This window comes from Coturnix japonica, chromosome 9, assembly GCF_001577835.2.
Source record: "Coturnix japonica isolate 7356 chromosome 9, Coturnix japonica 2.1, whole genome shotgun sequence".
NCBI lineage: Eukaryota > Metazoa > Chordata > Aves > Galliformes > Phasianidae > Coturnix > Coturnix japonica.
Window position 1 is genome coordinate 1,630,286 of NC_029524.1, and position 18,123 is coordinate 1,648,408.

Genomic DNA, 18,123 nt, shown 5'->3' on the forward strand with positions numbered 1-18,123 from the left:
CTGCAGCCAATCGCGCGCCGCGGCCGGGTGCCGCCTGCCCGACGTCTCGCGAGATCTTCGCCTCGAAGGCGCGTTCGCGGACTACACCCGCCGGCAGCCCCCGCGAGCTGCGAGCGCAGCCAATGGCGTGAGGGGACGGGGCGGGGGGCGGGGCGAGGCGCAGCCAATCAGCAGCGGGCAGCGGCGGCGGCGGAAGCGCAGCTCGGGTCTGGGCTTCAGTGAGAGACGGGAGCGCGCGGCGGGCAGGTACCGGGCGGGAAAGGACAGGACGGGAAAGGGAGCGGGACGGCGGGACATGGCGGCGGGGGGGGCGGGGAGACGGCGGGGTGAGCGGCCCTGCACACACAGCGCTGCACACACAGCGGGGCGGGGCGGACACGGGGCGCCGCGCCGGGCTCGGTGCGTGCAGAGCGGGGCGGGCAGCCTCGGGCGCTCTGTAGCGTCGCGCTGTGTCGCACGGCCGGGCCGCGGCGGCTCGTTGTGTGGGGCGGGGCGGGGCGGCAGCGCTGCGCTCTGCTCGGCGCCTGCTGAGGGCGCTGCTGAGCAGGCCCGCTCTGATTGGCCGCGCGGCGCCGCCGGCCATTGGGCGCCGCAGGGGGGCGGGGCGCGGGGGGCGGGGCTTGTGGCGCCGCGCCCAATGAGGGGGCGGGACCCGCGGGGTGGGGGCGGGGCGGGCTGCGCGCGGCGCGACGTAACGGGCGGTTTGTGTGTCGGCAGGCGGCCATGAGCTCCCAGCAGTTCCCCCGCTCGGCAGCGCCGCCCGCCGCGCTGAGCAGCAACACGACGGCGGGAACGGCCGGCGGCACCGCCGGGATCAGCGCCCCCACCAACACCGGTAAGAGCGACGGGGCGGGGCGGCGTGCGGCCCGGCGGGGGGAGGGGGAGCCATGGCAGCTCCGGGCCCGCTCTGCTCTGCTGAGTTCTGTTCTGCTCTGCTCTGCTGTGCTCTCCTTTCCTCTCCTCTCCGCGGGCTCTCAGCTCCTTTTCTCCCCGCAGCGAGCGATGAGACCGGCCGTGACCCCGAGGCGGCCCCCAGGGAGCAGCACCTGGGCCCTCCCGGCCCCGCGCCGCCCCGCGAGGAGAAGCAGGAGCCCGTGGTGGTGCGGCCCTACCCGCAGGTGCAGATGTTGGCCCCGCACCACCCGGTGCCTCCCGGGGCCCCGGTGACGGTGGCGGCGCCCCCTGCACACCTGGCACCGGCTGTGCCCCTCTCCTTCTCCGATGGGCTCATGAAGGTAAAGGGGGCTCGTGGGGAATACATTTAAATGGGAAAGACAGTTTAATTATGAATGAGGTTTTTTCCCCTCTAATTGCTCTTAGATAACCGTAGATGCGTTTCTTCTTTTAATCCGTGTTAAAACTTGAAGTGCTGAGCAAAAGTCAGGGATGTCTGTGTTATCATTGGTTGATCTTTGCCTCTGTGCTCTGATGGCTCTGGATGGAGCTGTTCCATGCACCACACTGAGGCCTTCCTGCCATCACAGTGTTATCCTGAAGGAGTATTTTTGCACACTTTAGAGCAACTTCAGGGCAGTCCTAAAACGTTCTCTCTGTAAGAGTGGATGAGAACATGAAACAAACTGCTGATCTGCAGTATGTAAAGGAAGGCTACAGCCCCACCAGGTCCTGTGTGTCACTCATGCTGTGTGTTAGAAGAATTCCAGCACAAAACATGCTCTTTGTCCTAGGTGAAAATGGAATGGCCATTATACACAGTTTTGAAACCTCTGTCCCTACTTACTTTTGGGCAAAACTGACTTTCTCCTCAACCTCTATGAATGGTTTCTCCAACCCTGAGGTGCTGATGGGAGTTGGCCACATTCCTGACGCTTCTTTCTTGCAGCCGCCGCTGAAGCCCACGATGCCCAGCCGGCCCATTGCTCCTGCACCACCCTCCACCCTCTCAGCTCCTACCAAGGTTCCTGGACAGGTCACGGTCACCATGGAGAGCAGCATCCCGCAGGCTCCAACCATCCCTGTGGCCACCATCAGCGGACAGCAGGTCTGTGCTTCCTGCTGTGCTCACTGTAAGGTTGGGGCAGTGCAGTGCTGGCACAGCAGGTTAAGCTCTTGGAGCAGGGGGGAGGCAGAGAGCAGGCTTTGCTGTCTAGCAGTTACACACTGTTGGTGTAATCATCCAAATGACAGACTGCAATAGGAGAAACATATCCAAAGCTGTTCTTTGAATAATTGAATTTGAAGCCAGCGTGCCAGGGCACTCATCGCAAACCCTCTGAACTCTCAGGGCTTCAATGTAGTGTCCTGAGGAGGATTTGAGTTTGAGTGGCCGAGTGCCACTGTTCTTCTGACCTGAATGGCAGTGTGGTAGAGATGTGTGCCTTTAAGGTCACTGATAACAGAAGGGACATGTCCCAGGTTGGTGTCTGAGTGGCTGCTGACAGTCCGCTGTGTGCCAAACAGGGAAACAGGGCTCTGAAATTTTGACATCTTTCCTGTACGGTGTCAGCTGGCTCTGACTTCTCCCTGTTTCTTTACTCCCCTGTAGAACCCTTTGTACAATGTATTTCTACTATTTTTTTCCCGTCTTTAAAAGTCTTGAGGCAATGCCATCAGAATGGCTGCTTATCCACAGAGCTCGCTCTTTATTTCTTAATGTCTTTAATTCTGCAGGGCCATCCTAGCAACCTGCACCATATTATGGCTACTAATGTGCAGATGTCAATCATCAGAAGCAGTGCTCCTGGGCCTCCTCTACATATCGGAGCTTCCCACCTTCCTCGAGGTAAGGGCTGAGCAGTGTGTGTGGCTGCCTGTCACGCTCACCTCCTGGGCAGTGCACCCACCCTCTGAATCTCTCTTCACTGCTGATCTGTGTTGTATTGCAACCTCAGCTGTTCTACTTTTGTGCTGCCACCAGTGAATGCTTTCAAAGAAAAACAAACCTGAAAAACAAAACCATGCTGGCATAGATTGGCCTGTTGTGCAGAATGCAATGTTCTTGGTACTAAGCATCTCTCACTTAAGCACAGTGATGGCTGACCTACCTGATAGAGGATCATTTCAGTATGTGGTTATACGTGCTAATGTATCATTTGCATTTGCCCTTGGGTTAAATGCTGTTGCTACGTCCAGGCTCCTGTCTCCCTGGACTTCAGCTGCTGCAGCTTAAATAACAGCAGAGCAGCCCTTTAAAAGAAGCTCAGCGCAGTGATTTCTGATTAGCTCTGCTTTCTAAACATTTATGAGTTGGGTCTCCAAGTTTCAGCTGATCTGAATTTCAAAGCACCGTTTATGTTTTTATTTCCATTGAGATCCAATATTATGCCACTGCTCAAGGGGAACAAAAATGATGTGTGCAAAGATCCAACCTTGTATTGGAGTAGCTGGAAAGACTGCAGTATTGTTTGCAGCTGAAGTCAGTGTGGTTTTGGTCACCTGATTCCTGCACCCCATAAACCTGGGGTGTTCACCTAGTGTATTTTCTCTCCTCCCGATCTCTTTCTCTCAGCTTGCGTACCACCTTCCAGAGTAATTTCAGTCAGGAATGTTTATGCAGTGTAGTCCATCAAATGCTTTCAAGGCTATTTGCTTTTCAGAGCAGTTTTACCTGATCAGGAGGCAGCAAACTGTGGATACAAGGAAAACACAGCTCTCTGCTGTTGCAGGTTTACAAGTTGTTGGTGCTTTTTCCTCGATTTCTGTTCATTGCAGGGAGGTTTCTGCTATCAGGTAGCTTATTTCCCCATTAGCTCAGTAGTCAAGCTGCCTGAATTATTTCTACAGATTTCCTTAGCTAGGAAGCAGAGCCATTTGTATGCACTATTTAACATGCTTGGTTTGCTTCCCAGGTGCTGCAGCTGCTGCAGTGATGTCCAGTTCAAAAGTAACTACAGTCCTGAGACCAGCATCCCAGCTGCCGAACGCAGCCACGGCTCAGCCAGCAGTTCAGCACATCATTCATCAGCCGATCCAGGCAGGTAGCAGCTGGGCAGCTCTGCACAACCACCTGCTCCAAGTTCCTCCTGGCACCTCCTTGCAGTCCATAACCTGTAAATGCTTGTTTGTTGGCCTGCAGCTGTCAGCAGCTCTCTTCTAATTCAGTTTGTTGGGTATCCATTTCTGATAGCAACCTGTGAAATGGTCCCATTAGTCCTGTGCTTACAAGCTGGGAGCAGGACATAGTGTGATAGTGGAGCTTCAGCCTGAAAGGCCCAGCACGTCATGCAGATGGGGATTTATTCTTAACTGTATTGATGTAAAATAGAAAAAATTATTTTAGTATGCTTCCATATATCTCAGCTTCTATATGCATGTAAGAGAGAGACTGCAGGTATCTGCTCTCTGTTAGCGTTCGAGGTTAAAATAAAGGGTCAAATAGCTTTTACTTCAAGATCCAGTCGAATCATCTTTTTGACTTCCTATATGTGCCTTAATATGGGGTTTCAGGCTGTTCTGAAGGAGTCTTTGTTGGGTTTTATTCCTCCAAGAATGCGTCGAAAGCACTGCAGTAATTTCTGTTCACCTTCCTGGTCGGTAGTGCCCTCTGTGTGTCCTTTAAAAAGCAGAACGGATTTGCATAGGAGCGTGCAGATCAAATCAGAATGATTGAAAACATCTCAGAATGCTGACACTTAACGATAAGGTTTTTTAACAAAAAAAGGGATTCTAGGCAAATAATTCCTACTTGTTCTCTGAACCGCGGAATTTCTTTGCTGAATGTCTGCCTCTGTTCTTACAGTCTCGTCCTCCTGTGACGACTTCAAGCACTATCCCTCCAGCTGTGGTGGCAACTGTCTCAGCCACGAGAGCTCAGTCTCCTGTTATAACCACAACGGCAGCACATGCGACGGAGTCAACCCTCAGGTAAAGATGACTAAGGCAATTTTTTTTATAGTCTGCAGTGCTCTGACTTTACAGAGGCTGTGGGAGGAGGAAACGTGTTAGACATGTTGAGCTGATGATCCTCTGGATGTGGGATGGTACAACACAAATATAGGAGTGCCTGCATGCTACGGAAGCTTATTCTGTGAATAAAAGTTACTATAAAGATGAACTGTTGCACTGTGTTACAAGAATGGGCACAACAAATCAGTTGTGAACCACTGCTTCCTGGAAAGCTGAGTTTCCTTTCCAGAAGCCTGTGGGTAGTTCAGCCCATCTTTTTTCTGAGGACACAGTGAAGAATGACACGAGAATGTTGTAAAGCATCCCTGACAGGGAAAGCTTTTCTACAGAGCCACTTAGGGCAGACACCTGATGAGGACAGGACAGTGCACTTGAGTTCCTTGTGTTGCTTCACCATGTTTTTGATAGCAGTGCTGCTTTCAAAGAGAAAGAGAACAAAGCTAGATGCATCACTTTATCTTTAAGATGTAGTATCTACAGAGTTATCTTCATGATTGTTTTTCTCTCCAGCCGGCCCACCCTGTCTATCCAGCAGCACCCCCCTTCTGCAGCTATCAGCATCCAGCGGCCCGCACAGCCACGCGATGCGGCCACGCGGATCACGCTGCCCTCCCACCCGGCCATAGGAGCACAGAAGCCACAGCTCCACACCATGGCCCAGGTAGGCTGCGAAGGGGAAACCCTCCTGCTGCTTTCGGGCAATGTTTGAGTTTACGTTTGGGTGGATGAGATGAAATTTGGGAAAATAATACAGTATTAGAAATTGATGCTCTTTACATTCCGTGCAGCACGATTCTGAGCTAAGTAGATATCAAAAACGTGGTAGTATTTTAACTTGAAGCTTTTCTTCTTCTAATAGAAAACCATTTTCAGTACTGGTACTCCAGTGGCGGCAGCAACAGTGGCACCTATTTTAGCAACGAATACCATTGCTTCAGCAACCACAGCTGGTGAGTGTTCATAACGCTGTTGTGAGAGGGTTGTGGATTGAGGTTTTCTTGTTTCTTTATGCTGAAGTTGGAATCTAATTGGAATTGAGGGAACCTTCCTTTCTGCTAAAGACTGCATTTGGAAGTGCATAATTAGAATCCAGGAGAGAAGCTGCTGAGTTCAGGGGTTGTCTGGGCTGGGTTTTTTCACTCTTTAATTGGATATAGTTAGTTTTACTTCTATGTGATAGAGCTCTGCAGAAATATCCTGTCTGTTCTTTTTCTTAGGTTCTGTTTCTCACACCCAAGCGCCTACAAGCACCATTGTCACCATGACAATGCCCTCCCATTCTTCCCATGCTACAGCTGTCACAACCTCAAACATCCCAGTTGGTGAGTGATTTCAGTTCCAAGAGCAATGTGTGCTGGGTACTTTGGTTGTACTGTTTATGCTAGCAGTGTTTGTGTGCATTGGAACATCAAGGAGGGGAAACAAATCAATCCAAGCAGGGAGAAATCAACTAGAAGGTCTGCTGTGGCACAGCTTATTTCAGTGCCAGAAAGAAATTGATGTTCTAAGAGAAATAAGTAATAAAATGGCTCATTAACTTACTCAATTGAATTTTCAGACAAACAGAGGCTTTTTGGCATTTCAGAACCTGCACTGTATGTGCTAGGAGTTGTAACTGCTTGGCAATAGGGCTTTCTTAGCTGGTTTTTGTAAGTTCCTTCCCACGCAACCTTTCTTCAGGAAGTTATAGAGAGCAATAGAGACCCTGCATACATAGCAAGGAGGGTTGAAACAAGGTTATCGTTATGGTCCTTTTCAACCCAGGCCTTTCTGTGATGCTTCCTATTGAAGCAATGTATCATCACTGCGGATAGGAAATGATTGGAGGTTGGGGGTTTCTTTACAGTGGGGCTGGGGCTTTGTGGCTAGAGTAGGTGTGGTATTTGGTCTTGTGTAGGTTTTTTTTTCAGTGTGGCTTGTTTCTGTCTTGATTTTTGTTGGGGATTTTTGGGAACTAATTTTGACTCTGCAGCGTCTCCCAGCTTTTTCTGACTGATGACTTGTTTGTCTTTATGCAGCTAAAGTGGTTCCTCAGCAAATCACACATACTTCTCCCCGGATTCAGTCGGATTATACAGCAGAGAGGAGTAACCTCATACCCCTCTCTAGTCACCGGGCATCTCCAAACCCAGTAGCAATGGAAACCAGGAATGACAACAGGTGAGGAGATAACATTTCTATGAATAAGAGAGTGTGAGTAGCTTTTGAGTACCTTACTACTTGTCTGGGTTCTGATACCCCAGGGAACAAGTCCTGAGAGAGATTTGGTAGTTCTGAATTAATCGCAAGAGTTAATAAATATGACAGATGTGATGACAAAACTTGGGCAGCGGCCCAAAGACATGAGGTGAAGGTAGGCAGGTGTAGTGGTGTAACACTTGTTGTTCTTGCTGCCTGCAGGCAGTCGGTGCCTGTCCAGTTCCAGTACTTCCTACCGACCTACCCGCCCTCTGCCTACCCGCTGACTGCTCACACCTACACCCCCATCACCAGCTCGGTGTCCACCATCCGCCAGTACCCAGGTGAGGAGCTGTGGGATGAGCTGCTGATGCTTTGCTCAGTTGTTTGTGTGCCACCTGCAGCATTTGGGAGCAGCTGAGAGGATTGTACGCTCCATTCTGGTAACTTGGCACTGAGTCTGACTTCTTGTTGGTTGAGGGGAAAGCATGAGCAAAAGGAGCACTGAGCTACATTAGAGGCCTCCTACACACAGCTAATGACCATTTTGGTGTGAGTTTCATACTCAGTATCCAGAATTTCTCTTTAAAGTGTCAGATTTCACAGATCAAAAAGGAGTTCCTCCAAAGCAAATAAGCTCGTTATCCATCTTCATTCCCTCATGTTCTGAGAAGCACGTTTTTGATATGTTTTCATATGACTGCATGGTCTGAGAGAGAAGTATGAGCTGAAAGCAGAAAGCAAGTTGCATTGCAACCTCTTGGTGTTGTGTTGACAAAAATCAGGTGATAACCAGTTTGAATTGTTGCAGTAGTTTGTGGAGAGACAGGAAAAAAATATCACATATAACGTGAGCCAGTGCAGTCATCCCAAACTAAGGTCATTCTCTTGAGACAAAAACTTGGAGCACTTCACCTTGCTGAGTAGCTTAGGGCAGATATGGTGATTTCCAAACTCTAAGAAAATGCCTAATTCGGGTTTTCATAGTGTCTGCTGGTAGCATGTTGCTCTTGACCAGTACAGTGGCCTTGGAAGGACATGGAAGTTGCAAAGTCCATTTGCTGACTGGGAAAATATGCATAGGGAATTATGTGTTACTGAGGCCTGTTCTTTGTTAGTGACATTGGAAGTTGCTGTTGAAATTGAAGTTTCAGGTCTTGACTGTAAGTCATGAGCTTCAGGATGATGAGTTGGGATATGGACAGTGGAGCTATTTTGCTTATTACATTGATTTGAAGCATCAATTAAAGGTATTAATTAGGGCAGTAACTGGTGACACCTCAAAGCAGAGAACACGGTACAAGGAGGGATGCAAACCTACGCTGAGGACAGCCATGGAGGACTTAGCAAAAAGTACAGAGGAAACCTTTTGAAAGATCACTGAGCTGAGGGCTACCTCTGTGCTTTGAGGAAGGGGGTCAGCTTTGGCTTTCCAAGAGCCAGTTGTGCTTCCGCAGTCTCCAAAATGATTTTGTTGGATGGGCAGTTCTGCGACAAGTGTTTCACCTTCTGTACCCTGAGCAGACGTGGTAATAGGAGCCATTTCCAGGGACTGGTGCTGTATCTTAGCTTTTAAGATAGCTGTTTTTAGAGGGACTGGTCAGCACAAGAACTTGATGGAAATCCTGTGACAAAACCAGCTCGTTCAATTGAGAGCGTTCTCAATTGTTAGCAGACAAGCTCATTGCTGCAAGTTAGCACTTCATTCTGTGCACGGCTGCAGAAATTATGTTGCTGTTGTGTCATGTTTGGAGCTCTGGAGAACTGCAGGAAGTCCAATGTGGCCACTAAATGTTCCCTGTGAGAAGTGCAGCACGACTTAGGGCAGGTCTGGAAAGATGTGACCATAGTTGCTTAGAGCTGTACATTCAAATTAGCTGAACTTTTCAGTTTAGGTGCGTCACTGGGAACGCCGCAAAGATGCTGCGTTCATTGTAGCTGCAGGAATCAGCCTGTAATTGCCTGTTGTGAGTCAGATAAGATTGCATTCTAGGTCAGATAAGATTGTGTTCTGGGTCAGAATGGTTTGTCCAGCTGTGTGAAGTGGAACTGTTTGATGTGGTGAGAGATGTGGGAAGTGAGCACTGTTTTAAGGTGCTTGCACTTGGGTCTGTCTTCTCCACTTGCTTTTGTACAGGCAAAGATGTTGATGTTATTAATTGATGTAATGAGTTCTGTGCAAGACTGTGTTTTGGAAAGAATTCCTCGAGGCTTCCAGGGTGCTGAAGCAGGAAAGGTGCCAACTGTGGGTACTTGGAAGCTTTGTGTGAAAATAAACAATGAGAAAATACTCTAGTGAGCAAAAAGAGCACCCAGATTTCTGAGACTGGGTCTAGAAACATAACCTTAGCCTAACGTTGATCTTCATTGTTGTAATATGGGGTGGGGGAAAAAGTAGTGGTATTATTCTAGCAGACAGCATGGCCTTGCTGCTCTCAAACTCATTCCTGCTTCAAGCAGGATGTCAAGTTGACTTTCAGAAGAGCAGTCTATGGGGGTACCTATAGGGTGAGAGGTGGTGGGGTTGAAGTGCCCAGCCAGGCATGACCAGCTGTCCGTGTTGCTGCCTACAGTTTCAGCCCAGGCGCCCAACTCGGCCATCACGGCGCAGACGGGTGTCGGGGTGGCATCCACTGTGCACCTCAACCCCATGCAGCTGATGACTGTGGATGCATCCCATGCCCGCCACATCCAGGGCATCCAGCCAGCACCCATCAGTGCCCAGGGCATCCAGCCGGCGCCCATCGGCACCCAGGGCATCCAGCCAGCACCAATTGGGACTCAAGGACTGCACCCAGCTGCACCCATTGGCACGCAGGGGCTGCAGCCAGCGCCCATCAGCGCTCAGCAGCCACAGGCTGACACCAAGACCTCAGGTGAGTGGACTGAACCCATAACTCCTGTACAGCTCTGCCTCAAGGGGGTTCTTTAACTCTGGGTTATGACATTGTGGTGGATCAGATACATCCCCATGAATGTTCTCCTTCACTAAATAATTAGTGAATGCAATTCATTGGCTTTTTTCAGGCACTCTGGGTAGAATATATGGGTAGTGTTGGATGGGTTGTGTGTGCAGGAAAAACTTGACAGTGCAGTCATTGGTTCTCTTCAGTCCATCCTTGTGGGAAGAGCTATTTACAAGCAGATGCTCACTGAACTGTTACAGCTGTGTTGGGTCACTGCAGCAGTAAAACATGGTGAGGTGCCTCCAGTTCAGACTGTGATTAAAAGCCCTTTTTTCACAAGGAAGGGTTTGTGTGATCAGATCCCAGTGATGGACTGAAGGGAAAATGGCAGCTAGGAGCTACCATTGTGCTGGCAGATAGCACTGCGACTCCCTGCCTTGTTGTTCTGCATGTTAGTTTTCCTGGCAGGGCTTGGTGAGCAGCTCAGAATCTGAGCAGAGCTGCCAGCTCACTTACAAAGTTCAAAGTTGCCACGTGGCCTCCACCAGCAGCCCCTGTTGTGTTGCTGACCTCCCTGGCAATTTGTGTGTCTTCCATTTCTTCTGGAAGAAGTATTTCTGTAGCCAGTAGTTGTTAGGCAGGGGGTGGCTGTTATCTGCCCTGCAGGAGGCCTTGTTGGCAGATTAGTAGTAGTTATGGTGTTAGTTATAGAGTACTGGAAGCGCTGCAGCTAAATATTGGGGGAGTCAAAGGAGCAGAGACAGCATCTGTTCTGCAGACACCTGCTTTGTTGTCAGACCTCCTTCAGTAACTGCTCCTTTTTCCTCTGTTCCTCTCTCTGCTCTGCCAACATCCATCCTCCCCAGCAGTAGTACTGGCAGATGGAGCCACCATTGTAGCCAACCCTATTAGCAACACCTTCAACACTGCTTCTGCAGCAACTACAGTTGTACAGACCCACAGCCAGAGTGCCAGTGCCCCAGCACAGGGCTCTTCCCCACGCCCCAGCATCCTGCGGAAGAAACCAACCACAGATGGGTGAGTAAGATTGAAGGGGGGACGCAGAAATGGCACCTGTGTTCAATCTAGCCCAGCTACATGGCAGTATTTGATTGTGGATAGGACGTTATACAGTCAGCAAGTGGTTGCAAGTGACCTGCTGATCTGTGAAGCACAGTTTCTTCTCCTCCAGGATGGATCATAGCTGCTTCCTCCTCTCTGTAATAAGATGTCTTTTGAAAGTGACCTTTAAAGGGAAAGTGGTTTTTGTTAAGCTAAGCAAGAAAGCCTCAAATCCAAAGAGGTCAATTACTAAAATTAGAAATCCATGCTTTGCTTTCAGAGCTTTTCTTGGAAGGGTGTGTGGATGAATAGTAAGGGTGGATTGGTACCCTGCTGTGCAAACTGATTAGGGAAAGGGGAGGGAATCACTTAAAATACTTCATGTTCTCTAGCTTAATTTCAATTGCCTGAATAAAAGAGGCAGGAGAAAGCATTAGAATTAACAATCCATTTCCTCCTGATTAATGACTGAATATGTTTGGAGCTGATATGTGCTATGAGGCTAAACCGTGGTGCTTCTTTTTCATTTGGGTGGAATCCTTTAAGGCAGAGAAGTTGCAAGCTGTAAAACCAAGGCATAAATTACAGAAGCAGCTGCAGATCACCGGAGAATGTTCCCATTTGAGCGTCTGATTATTTGGAAGACAGTCTTTCTTTCAGCCTCACAGGGGACTGAAAAGTCTCTTAAATGTTTTTCTGTGTGCAGCACTGAGCTGTGTAACGTCCACGTGCAGGTCTGGAGATCCTGGAGCCAGGCTTTGGCACAGTCTGCTCCAACTAAGTAAAGCAGTTGCCCATCTTAGTGCTGTGCTGTTTAGTTCCGGATAATTTGCTCTGTCCTGAGGTTATGTGGGATGTTGGTGTGGCCAGATCTCCCTTCCCCCCCCCCCCCACATCTGGAGCCTGGCAGTCTCAATAAGATGCCTTGACTGGCAAAGTGAAAGTAAGGCTGGTATTTCTGGAGAAACCCCAAATGTGAGGGAGTCTCAGCCAGAGCAACTAATCTCTTATCTTTAAAGAAAATAAAACCTAGAGGCTTGGTTAAGAACAAGACTTTCTATAGCAGGTTGGTTAGAGTGAGTGCACACAGAGAGAGATTTGACTCCGATCCTGGATTTGGCAAGAGGGGATTGATTCCTTTCCTTTCAGTGGTGTTTATCTTTGCATCAGAGGTGGGAACTTCAGATGTGCCCTTGTCTTACAGCCTGGCAGTCCGGAAAAGCTTAATTCCACCTCAGCCACCTGAAGTAGCGAGCACACGTGTTGAGAATACGATGCGAAGCACGTCTGGATCACCAAGGCCTGCTGGGTAAGACAGGGAGAAAAGCAACTACGTCGTACTGGCTTCATTTGTGTGTCTGATTTGTGGTGTTTGGGCATTGAGGTGCTTTCTTTTGGAAAAGGTGTTTTATATTTGTCAGTGTGATGAGTTTGAATGGATGTACTTGTGTTCCGAAGCTGAGGCGATGGGCTTTTAAAGGGTACAGTTATGAGTTTGGGTGGAGGTAGTGACAAGAAAATCACCATGTTGTGTTAAAGGCCGTGCTGTAGAACTTTTCTCTATAATTCTTTGACGTTAACTCTAAAGGAAGCTGAATTCTACCTGCTTCACTTGTATCCGGTGGCTTTTGTAATTCATTGTTTTAAAACCACTAGCCCCAGAGTGTGAGCTCTCACAAAAAGGATGAGGGCAGTACAGCTTTGGGCACACGTTCTATTTGTTTGCACTGTGAAGCTGCACTGCTCCTTTTGTGAGCGTTTTGAGGCCATCTGCAGTCAGTCGTGAGATGTGCATGTGCATTAGAAGAGAACAGCACCTTAGACAAAGGGCTTAGAGAGCACAGCTGAGATGACACACACTCCTGCTACTACAGTCATTACCCAGCCAGGTGTTACTGGTACAGGAAGAAACTGACCCAAGTCCAGCTGGTCTCATTTACTTTGTGCTAGAAGGTTGTGACCGAGATGCAGTTGACATCAATTTGTTTTACTTTTCTTTCAATGTCACAGTGCCAAACCAAAACCTGAGATTCACGTGTCCATGGCCACTCCTGTCACAGTGTCTATGGAGGCTGTGTCCAACCAAGGCAGTGAGCAGCCCACCATCGCGGTTCCTCCTTCCTCCCAGCAGCCCCCCTCTGCCATTCCAACCATCATTGCCGCAGCCAGCCCCACCTCGCAGCCTGCAGCAGCTCTGTCCACCATTCCAGGAGCCGTCCCAGCTGCTCCACCGACTTCTACCACAATTGTGGCTGCTCCTGCTCCTCCAGCAACCATGAGTGGGGCCCTTTCAGCAGTGCTGGGACCTGTGGTGCCAGAGATAAAAATCAAAGAGGAGGTGGAACCTATGGACATAATGCGACCGGTATCTGGTAGGTGGTTTTTGAAGCATCAAGGTGTTTCTCTTGTTGAGAAAGTGGATAAATTAGGATTTCAACACAAGCAACCTGAAAATGGAATGACTTCTCTTTCACAGTAGCACAGAAAATAAGTCAAGGAGTTCCTTCACGCCTCACTTTCTTATAGTTCTGATCCCTGCCTACTGCTTTTCAATATAGAACAAGGGACTTGGTTTTGTGACATGACTGAGGTATGACATGCTATATGAGCACAGTATGAAGTCTTAATGGCCCAGTAAATAAAATGGAAAGCAACGATTCAGGTTAAGCTGACACAAGTTAGTAACTCCTAGAAGGAAAGGGCATTGCAGCGTCTGAGAGGGTTCCTGTCTCAGGTACTAAGAACCGCAGAACAGCAACTAGGTGAGCATCTCTAGGTTCTAATTTGCCTTGTTCTCCTTGATCTCCTGTGGAAACCACTTGGGGTTGGAGCTGCTTTCTTCATTTTCAAACAGTCCAGTTGCAAAGAGTGTATGAATTGCATGCTTAGAACACAGTCAGCAGCAGAGCCAGTATAATACAAACCAGTGCAGTTAATCTCAATTGAGATTTCATCCCAGACATTTGCTGTGTATTACGTGGCACGCTTGGTTCAGTCCCTGCAAATGTAAAGGGTTATTTTCCCCTCAGGCTCCCGCTGCTGTGCTGCCAAGCTCCAGCAGTCTGTTGGTTTGTACAGCAGCCTGCTGACACTGGCTGTTGACTTGGCAGTATAAGTGCACTGACAAGGAGAGCACTGCAGTCATGGTTTGACTACATCTGCCTCTACCTGCACTGAAGAGGGGACTTGCCTGTTTTTGATTGTGATCTGTGGTGAAACATCAATTCAAAGATGTTTTCTTTACTGACCATGTGAGAGATATTAGCACAGGTTCCTTTTCAATAGCATTCAACTGCTGCAAGCCTTGAAGGTGAAGGAACTGAGTGAGAACAGTCTCTTGTCATTTTTTGTTCTGAGGATCTTAGAATACAGGCATTGTCCTAGTGATGAGTCCTGGTTCTCATATACTAAGGGATGAACTGCATCTGTGGTGGAGCCCATGTTTCTCACAACGCACTGAGAGGAGATGGTGTTAAAACACAGTACTGCTACCTCTGTGCCACTGGTAGTTGAGGTTCTTCTCCTTTCTCTCCTTCCAGCAGTCCCTCCATTGACTACAAGTACTGTCTCTCCATCTTTGGCACTGCTGGCCAACAACCTTTCGATGCCTCCAAGTGATTTGCCGCCTGGTGCCTCCCCAAGGAAAAAACCCCGTAAGCAGCAGCACGTCATCTCCACAGAGGAGGGAGACATGATGGAAACAAACAGCACTGATGATGAGAAATCTACTGCCAAAAGCTTGCTGGTGAAGGCAGAGAAGCGCAAGTCTCCTCCCAAGGAATATATAGGTAATGCCATCTCTGACACTCTTCTCCTACTTGAACATCTGTGTTTTACCTGTTGCCTGTCACGATTGCTGCCGTGCTGGTCTCCCATGTCACAATAGTAACACAGCTGTCTGTGATCCCTTTTGTAGATGAGGAAGGTGTGAGGTATGTCCCGGTGCGTCCCAGGCCTCCCATCACATTGCTCCGCCACTACCGCAATCCTTGGAAAGCCGCCTACCACCACTTCCAGAGATACAGCGACGTCAGAGTGAAAGGTCAGTGTGCTGCCTGAGGAGCTGCATGGGCTGATGATGATGATGATAAGCTGCCCCACAAGCAGGCTTTGCTCACAGTATGGAACACAAGCGTTGGTCACTCACGTGAGCTAATGACTTAGTTAGCTAGATGTTGCTTAGATCTTTTCTCTCTCAAGACTGAGAAGAAAAGGGGAGGATCTTCTATAGAGTCAGATACAATTCTAACTGTCTGGTTAACCGAAAATGTTATGTTACTGAGAAATGTATTTATGTACAAGGATAGAAACTGCCTAAAGAAATTCCTAAATAGATTATATAGCGGTAGGCTATGGCTTGGCACTCAGATTGCCTTACTACCTAACAGTGCTGCCAATGTAATCAAAAGCGTTCCCTATTTAATGAGTCTCGTGAGCTAACAGATGGGCCTGGTGCGTTTCTATGGGATGTTTCTGATAGTAAGAGGAAAACTGAGATCAGGTTCTGTGATTTGGACTTTGTGGCTGGTAGGAAGGAGCAGATAGGTATTGCAGCAGTGTGAGATGGACTGCTTGCTTCTTCATGTACAGTGTTGGAAGCAACACCTCGTTTTAGAGGAAGAAAGGGAAAATCAACATTGCAAACAATAAAAAATGATCTGAAAATGCAGATGAGCCATTGGGGGGTGAGAGCAGCCTTCAGGTAACGTGGCAGATGAGTCGTTATGTTCCTGTCCCAATCAAAGTGTTGCTGACTCTTCCTTAAGCAGGATGTGTGGAAAGCAGGAGCTGGGTTAAAGCTTTTGTTTGAGAACAGAGGCCTGGTGGACTCCTGAAACTTGAACCTCTATTTGTGTTTTTTGGTGACAGAAGAGAAGAAAGCCATGCTGCAGGAGATTGCCAGTCAGAAGGGTGTATCCTGCCGTGCACAAGGGTGGAAGGTCCATCTGTGTGCGGCGCAGCTGCTGCAGTTGGTAGGTGCATGGGACGTGCCGGCTGCCTGTACCGCGGGGAACACGGAGCTCTGTAAGGCAGGATGTTATCACAAACTCAGTACATGCTCACCTGATGCAGGGATGCCATAAGCTGGTGTGTAGCGCCCAAAGGGAGTGGGACACGCTTTTCCCCTTTCTCAGGAATGTGGCGTTAAGTGGCTTGGAAACTTAGTGTTGGTTTTGATCCAGACATAAGAGCTGATGTATTTTGTACAGATGATCAAAATTGGCAACTCCCTCCTGCTGATGCACAGGTCTGAAGAAGCGTCTGTTTGGGATGGTGCGGCTGATCTGAGGAGGCAGCACTGATCCACATTCCTGGATGCTTCTGTTTCAGGTTGGGGGTGAGGTAGGTGCTCTGCATTCTAGCACCAAACTCCCCAAAACCTCTGCATTCCTGGAATAGTATTGTGAGAGACAGGGGAAACAGTTCTGGCTAGGTTCCATGTTTGTTCAGAAGTGGAGCAATGCTGTGAATAGGATGTTTAGTAAGAACAATAATGCCACACTCAGCATCAGAGGCTCCATCTTCTGAATGACTAACATGAGCAGCTGAGAGGGGAACAGACGATTGTCTTCTCTGTGTAGATTTCATAATGTGGGCAGATGTTTTATGGGCCCGGTGGTGAACCTGCTCATGAAGTGCTGTTGTCTTGTAGACAAACCTGGAGCGTGACGTGTATGAGAGACTGACGGCCTTACAGGAGGGGCTCATTCCTAAGAAGAAGGCAGCAACTGACGATGACCTGCATCGAATCAATGAGCTGATACAGGTAGGCTCCTACTGGCCCCTAAGCTCAGAAGAACTCTTCTACCTTTAGTAATTGCAGCAGGATGTTTTCCAAGTAAGTGCTGAATCTGGCTTTAAAAATAACACAATAATAAAGGTGCTTCTCCTGCGTCATTGGTTAGTGGGGGCTTTATACAGTAAAGGTGTTTGTTGTGACTGTTTATTCTGCTGTTGGTGACGATAACGTTTTATTTCAGGGCAATATGCAGAGATGTAAACTCGTGATGGATCAAATCAACGAGGCGAGAGACTCGATGCTGAAGGTGTTGGATCACAAGGATCGTGTTCTGAAGCTTCTGAACAAGAACGGAACTGTCAAGAAAGTATCCAAATTAAAGCGGAAGGAGAAGGTCTGAAGCCAGAATAATGACTCTGGAAATGGAGGACGTGTACAGGACGGAGTTACGACCTTTTGTAGTTTGAGTTTATTTTTAAGCAGAGCATCTGAATAAAAAACAAAAGGATGAGTTTAGAGAACAGATGGCAACAGATGGACGTGTGGAGCCCGGTGACCTGAAGGGATTGTCGCTGACCCGTCGGAACGAACAACGCTTTCTCTCAGGCTCATTCATTTTTTAATGTGTTTGGCAGCCCCACGTGTGTAACCCGGTGATGTGTCGGTGCCGACTATTGGAACAACCAGTGCTGCAGCTGGGGCTGAACCAGGTGAGGCGGCCACGCTTTAAAGCACTGAACACGACACTGCTTCCTGCTGCCCCCCATTCAGTTCTTCTGACCTTCCAGTGTCTGAAGGAGCCTTTTAAACCCAGAGCTGCTGCACCACGGGGTGCAGGAGTCCCGGATATCAGTTTTAAAGAGGAAAATACACAAACGAGGGGTGGAGGGTGGGGGGTGAATCCCGGCTGGTTTGTGTGGTGTCTGTGTGTGTCTGTGGGTGCTCGTCCTGCAGCACAGTGCTTCGTGTAGCTGGTGTAACGTTCATTTTATGTACCACATACAGCCCAAAAAACATGAATAAAGGACTTGGAGGTTTTTGTACGTCAGGGGTTGCTGTACTTCTTGTACCACTGCAACTGCTCTACCTTAATTTCAGGTTAAGGCCTTGAGAGGAGCCTTGGGGCGGGCACGGCCGTGACGGAGCCGTGCTCGTGTGACAAGGCAGCGCCTCACAGCGCCGCTCCTGCCCTGTGCTCCATGCAGCCCAACATGGCAGCCCGCTCCACACGTCACCGTCCCGTCGCACAGCGGTGCCAATGTCGTGCTGTGGCAGGCGGGATCCCGCCCATCCCGCCCGTCCCGTCCCGTCGCTGCCCGCCATGTCCGGCCGTTCCCAGCGCTCCGCCCCGCCCGGTGCCGCGTTTCCTCT

At 49.1% G+C, this 18,123-nt stretch overlaps 1 protein-coding gene across 5 annotated transcripts; it reads left to right on the forward strand.

Annotated features, from left to right (window-relative positions):
• The first annotated feature begins 143 nt into the window (after nt 1-143).
• On the forward strand, nt 144-17,795 carry SAP130 (Sin3A associated protein 130). Of its 5 annotated transcripts, none has more exons than XM_015871127.1 (21): nt 144-246; nt 718-835; nt 997-1,235; nt 1,844-2,002; nt 2,632-2,743; nt 3,810-3,934; nt 4,700-4,824; nt 5,377-5,527; nt 5,726-5,816; nt 6,084-6,188; nt 6,885-7,026; nt 7,267-7,388; nt 9,618-9,920; nt 10,817-10,988; nt 12,217-12,321; nt 13,023-13,384; nt 14,552-14,800; nt 14,929-15,054; nt 15,882-15,985; nt 16,666-16,779; nt 16,994-17,795. In XM_015871127.1, exons 2-21 carry the CDS (start codon nt 724-726, stop codon nt 17,150-17,152), a joined length of 3,177 nt encoding a protein of 1,058 aa, XP_015726613.1. In that variant the 5' UTR covers nt 144-246; nt 718-723; the 3' UTR covers nt 17,153-17,795. The 5 variants fall into 5 exon arrangements, with proteins under 5 accessions (XP_015726613.1, XP_015726616.1, XP_015726617.1 ...); XM_015871130.1 differs by having other exon boundaries at nt 14,555-14,800; XM_015871131.1 differs by having other exon boundaries at nt 10,820-10,988; nt 14,555-14,800.
• The last annotated feature ends 328 nt before the right edge of the window (nt 17,796-18,123 follow it).

Excerpts from the sequence above, each read along its gene's own strand:
- SAP130 (XM_015871127.1), top strand. The coding sequence starts at position 724 with ATGAGCTCCCAGCAGTTCCCCCGCTCGGCAGCGCCGCCCGCCGCGCTG. Across the intron at positions 1,236-1,843 it reads TCTCCGATGGGCTCATGAAG|CCGCCGCTGAAGCCCACGAT; the intron begins GTAAAGGGGGCT and ends TCTTTCTTGCAG. Across the intron at positions 6,189-6,884 it reads AACCTCAAACATCCCAGTTG|CTAAAGTGGTTCCTCAGCAA; the intron begins GTGAGTGATTTC and ends GTCTTTATGCAG.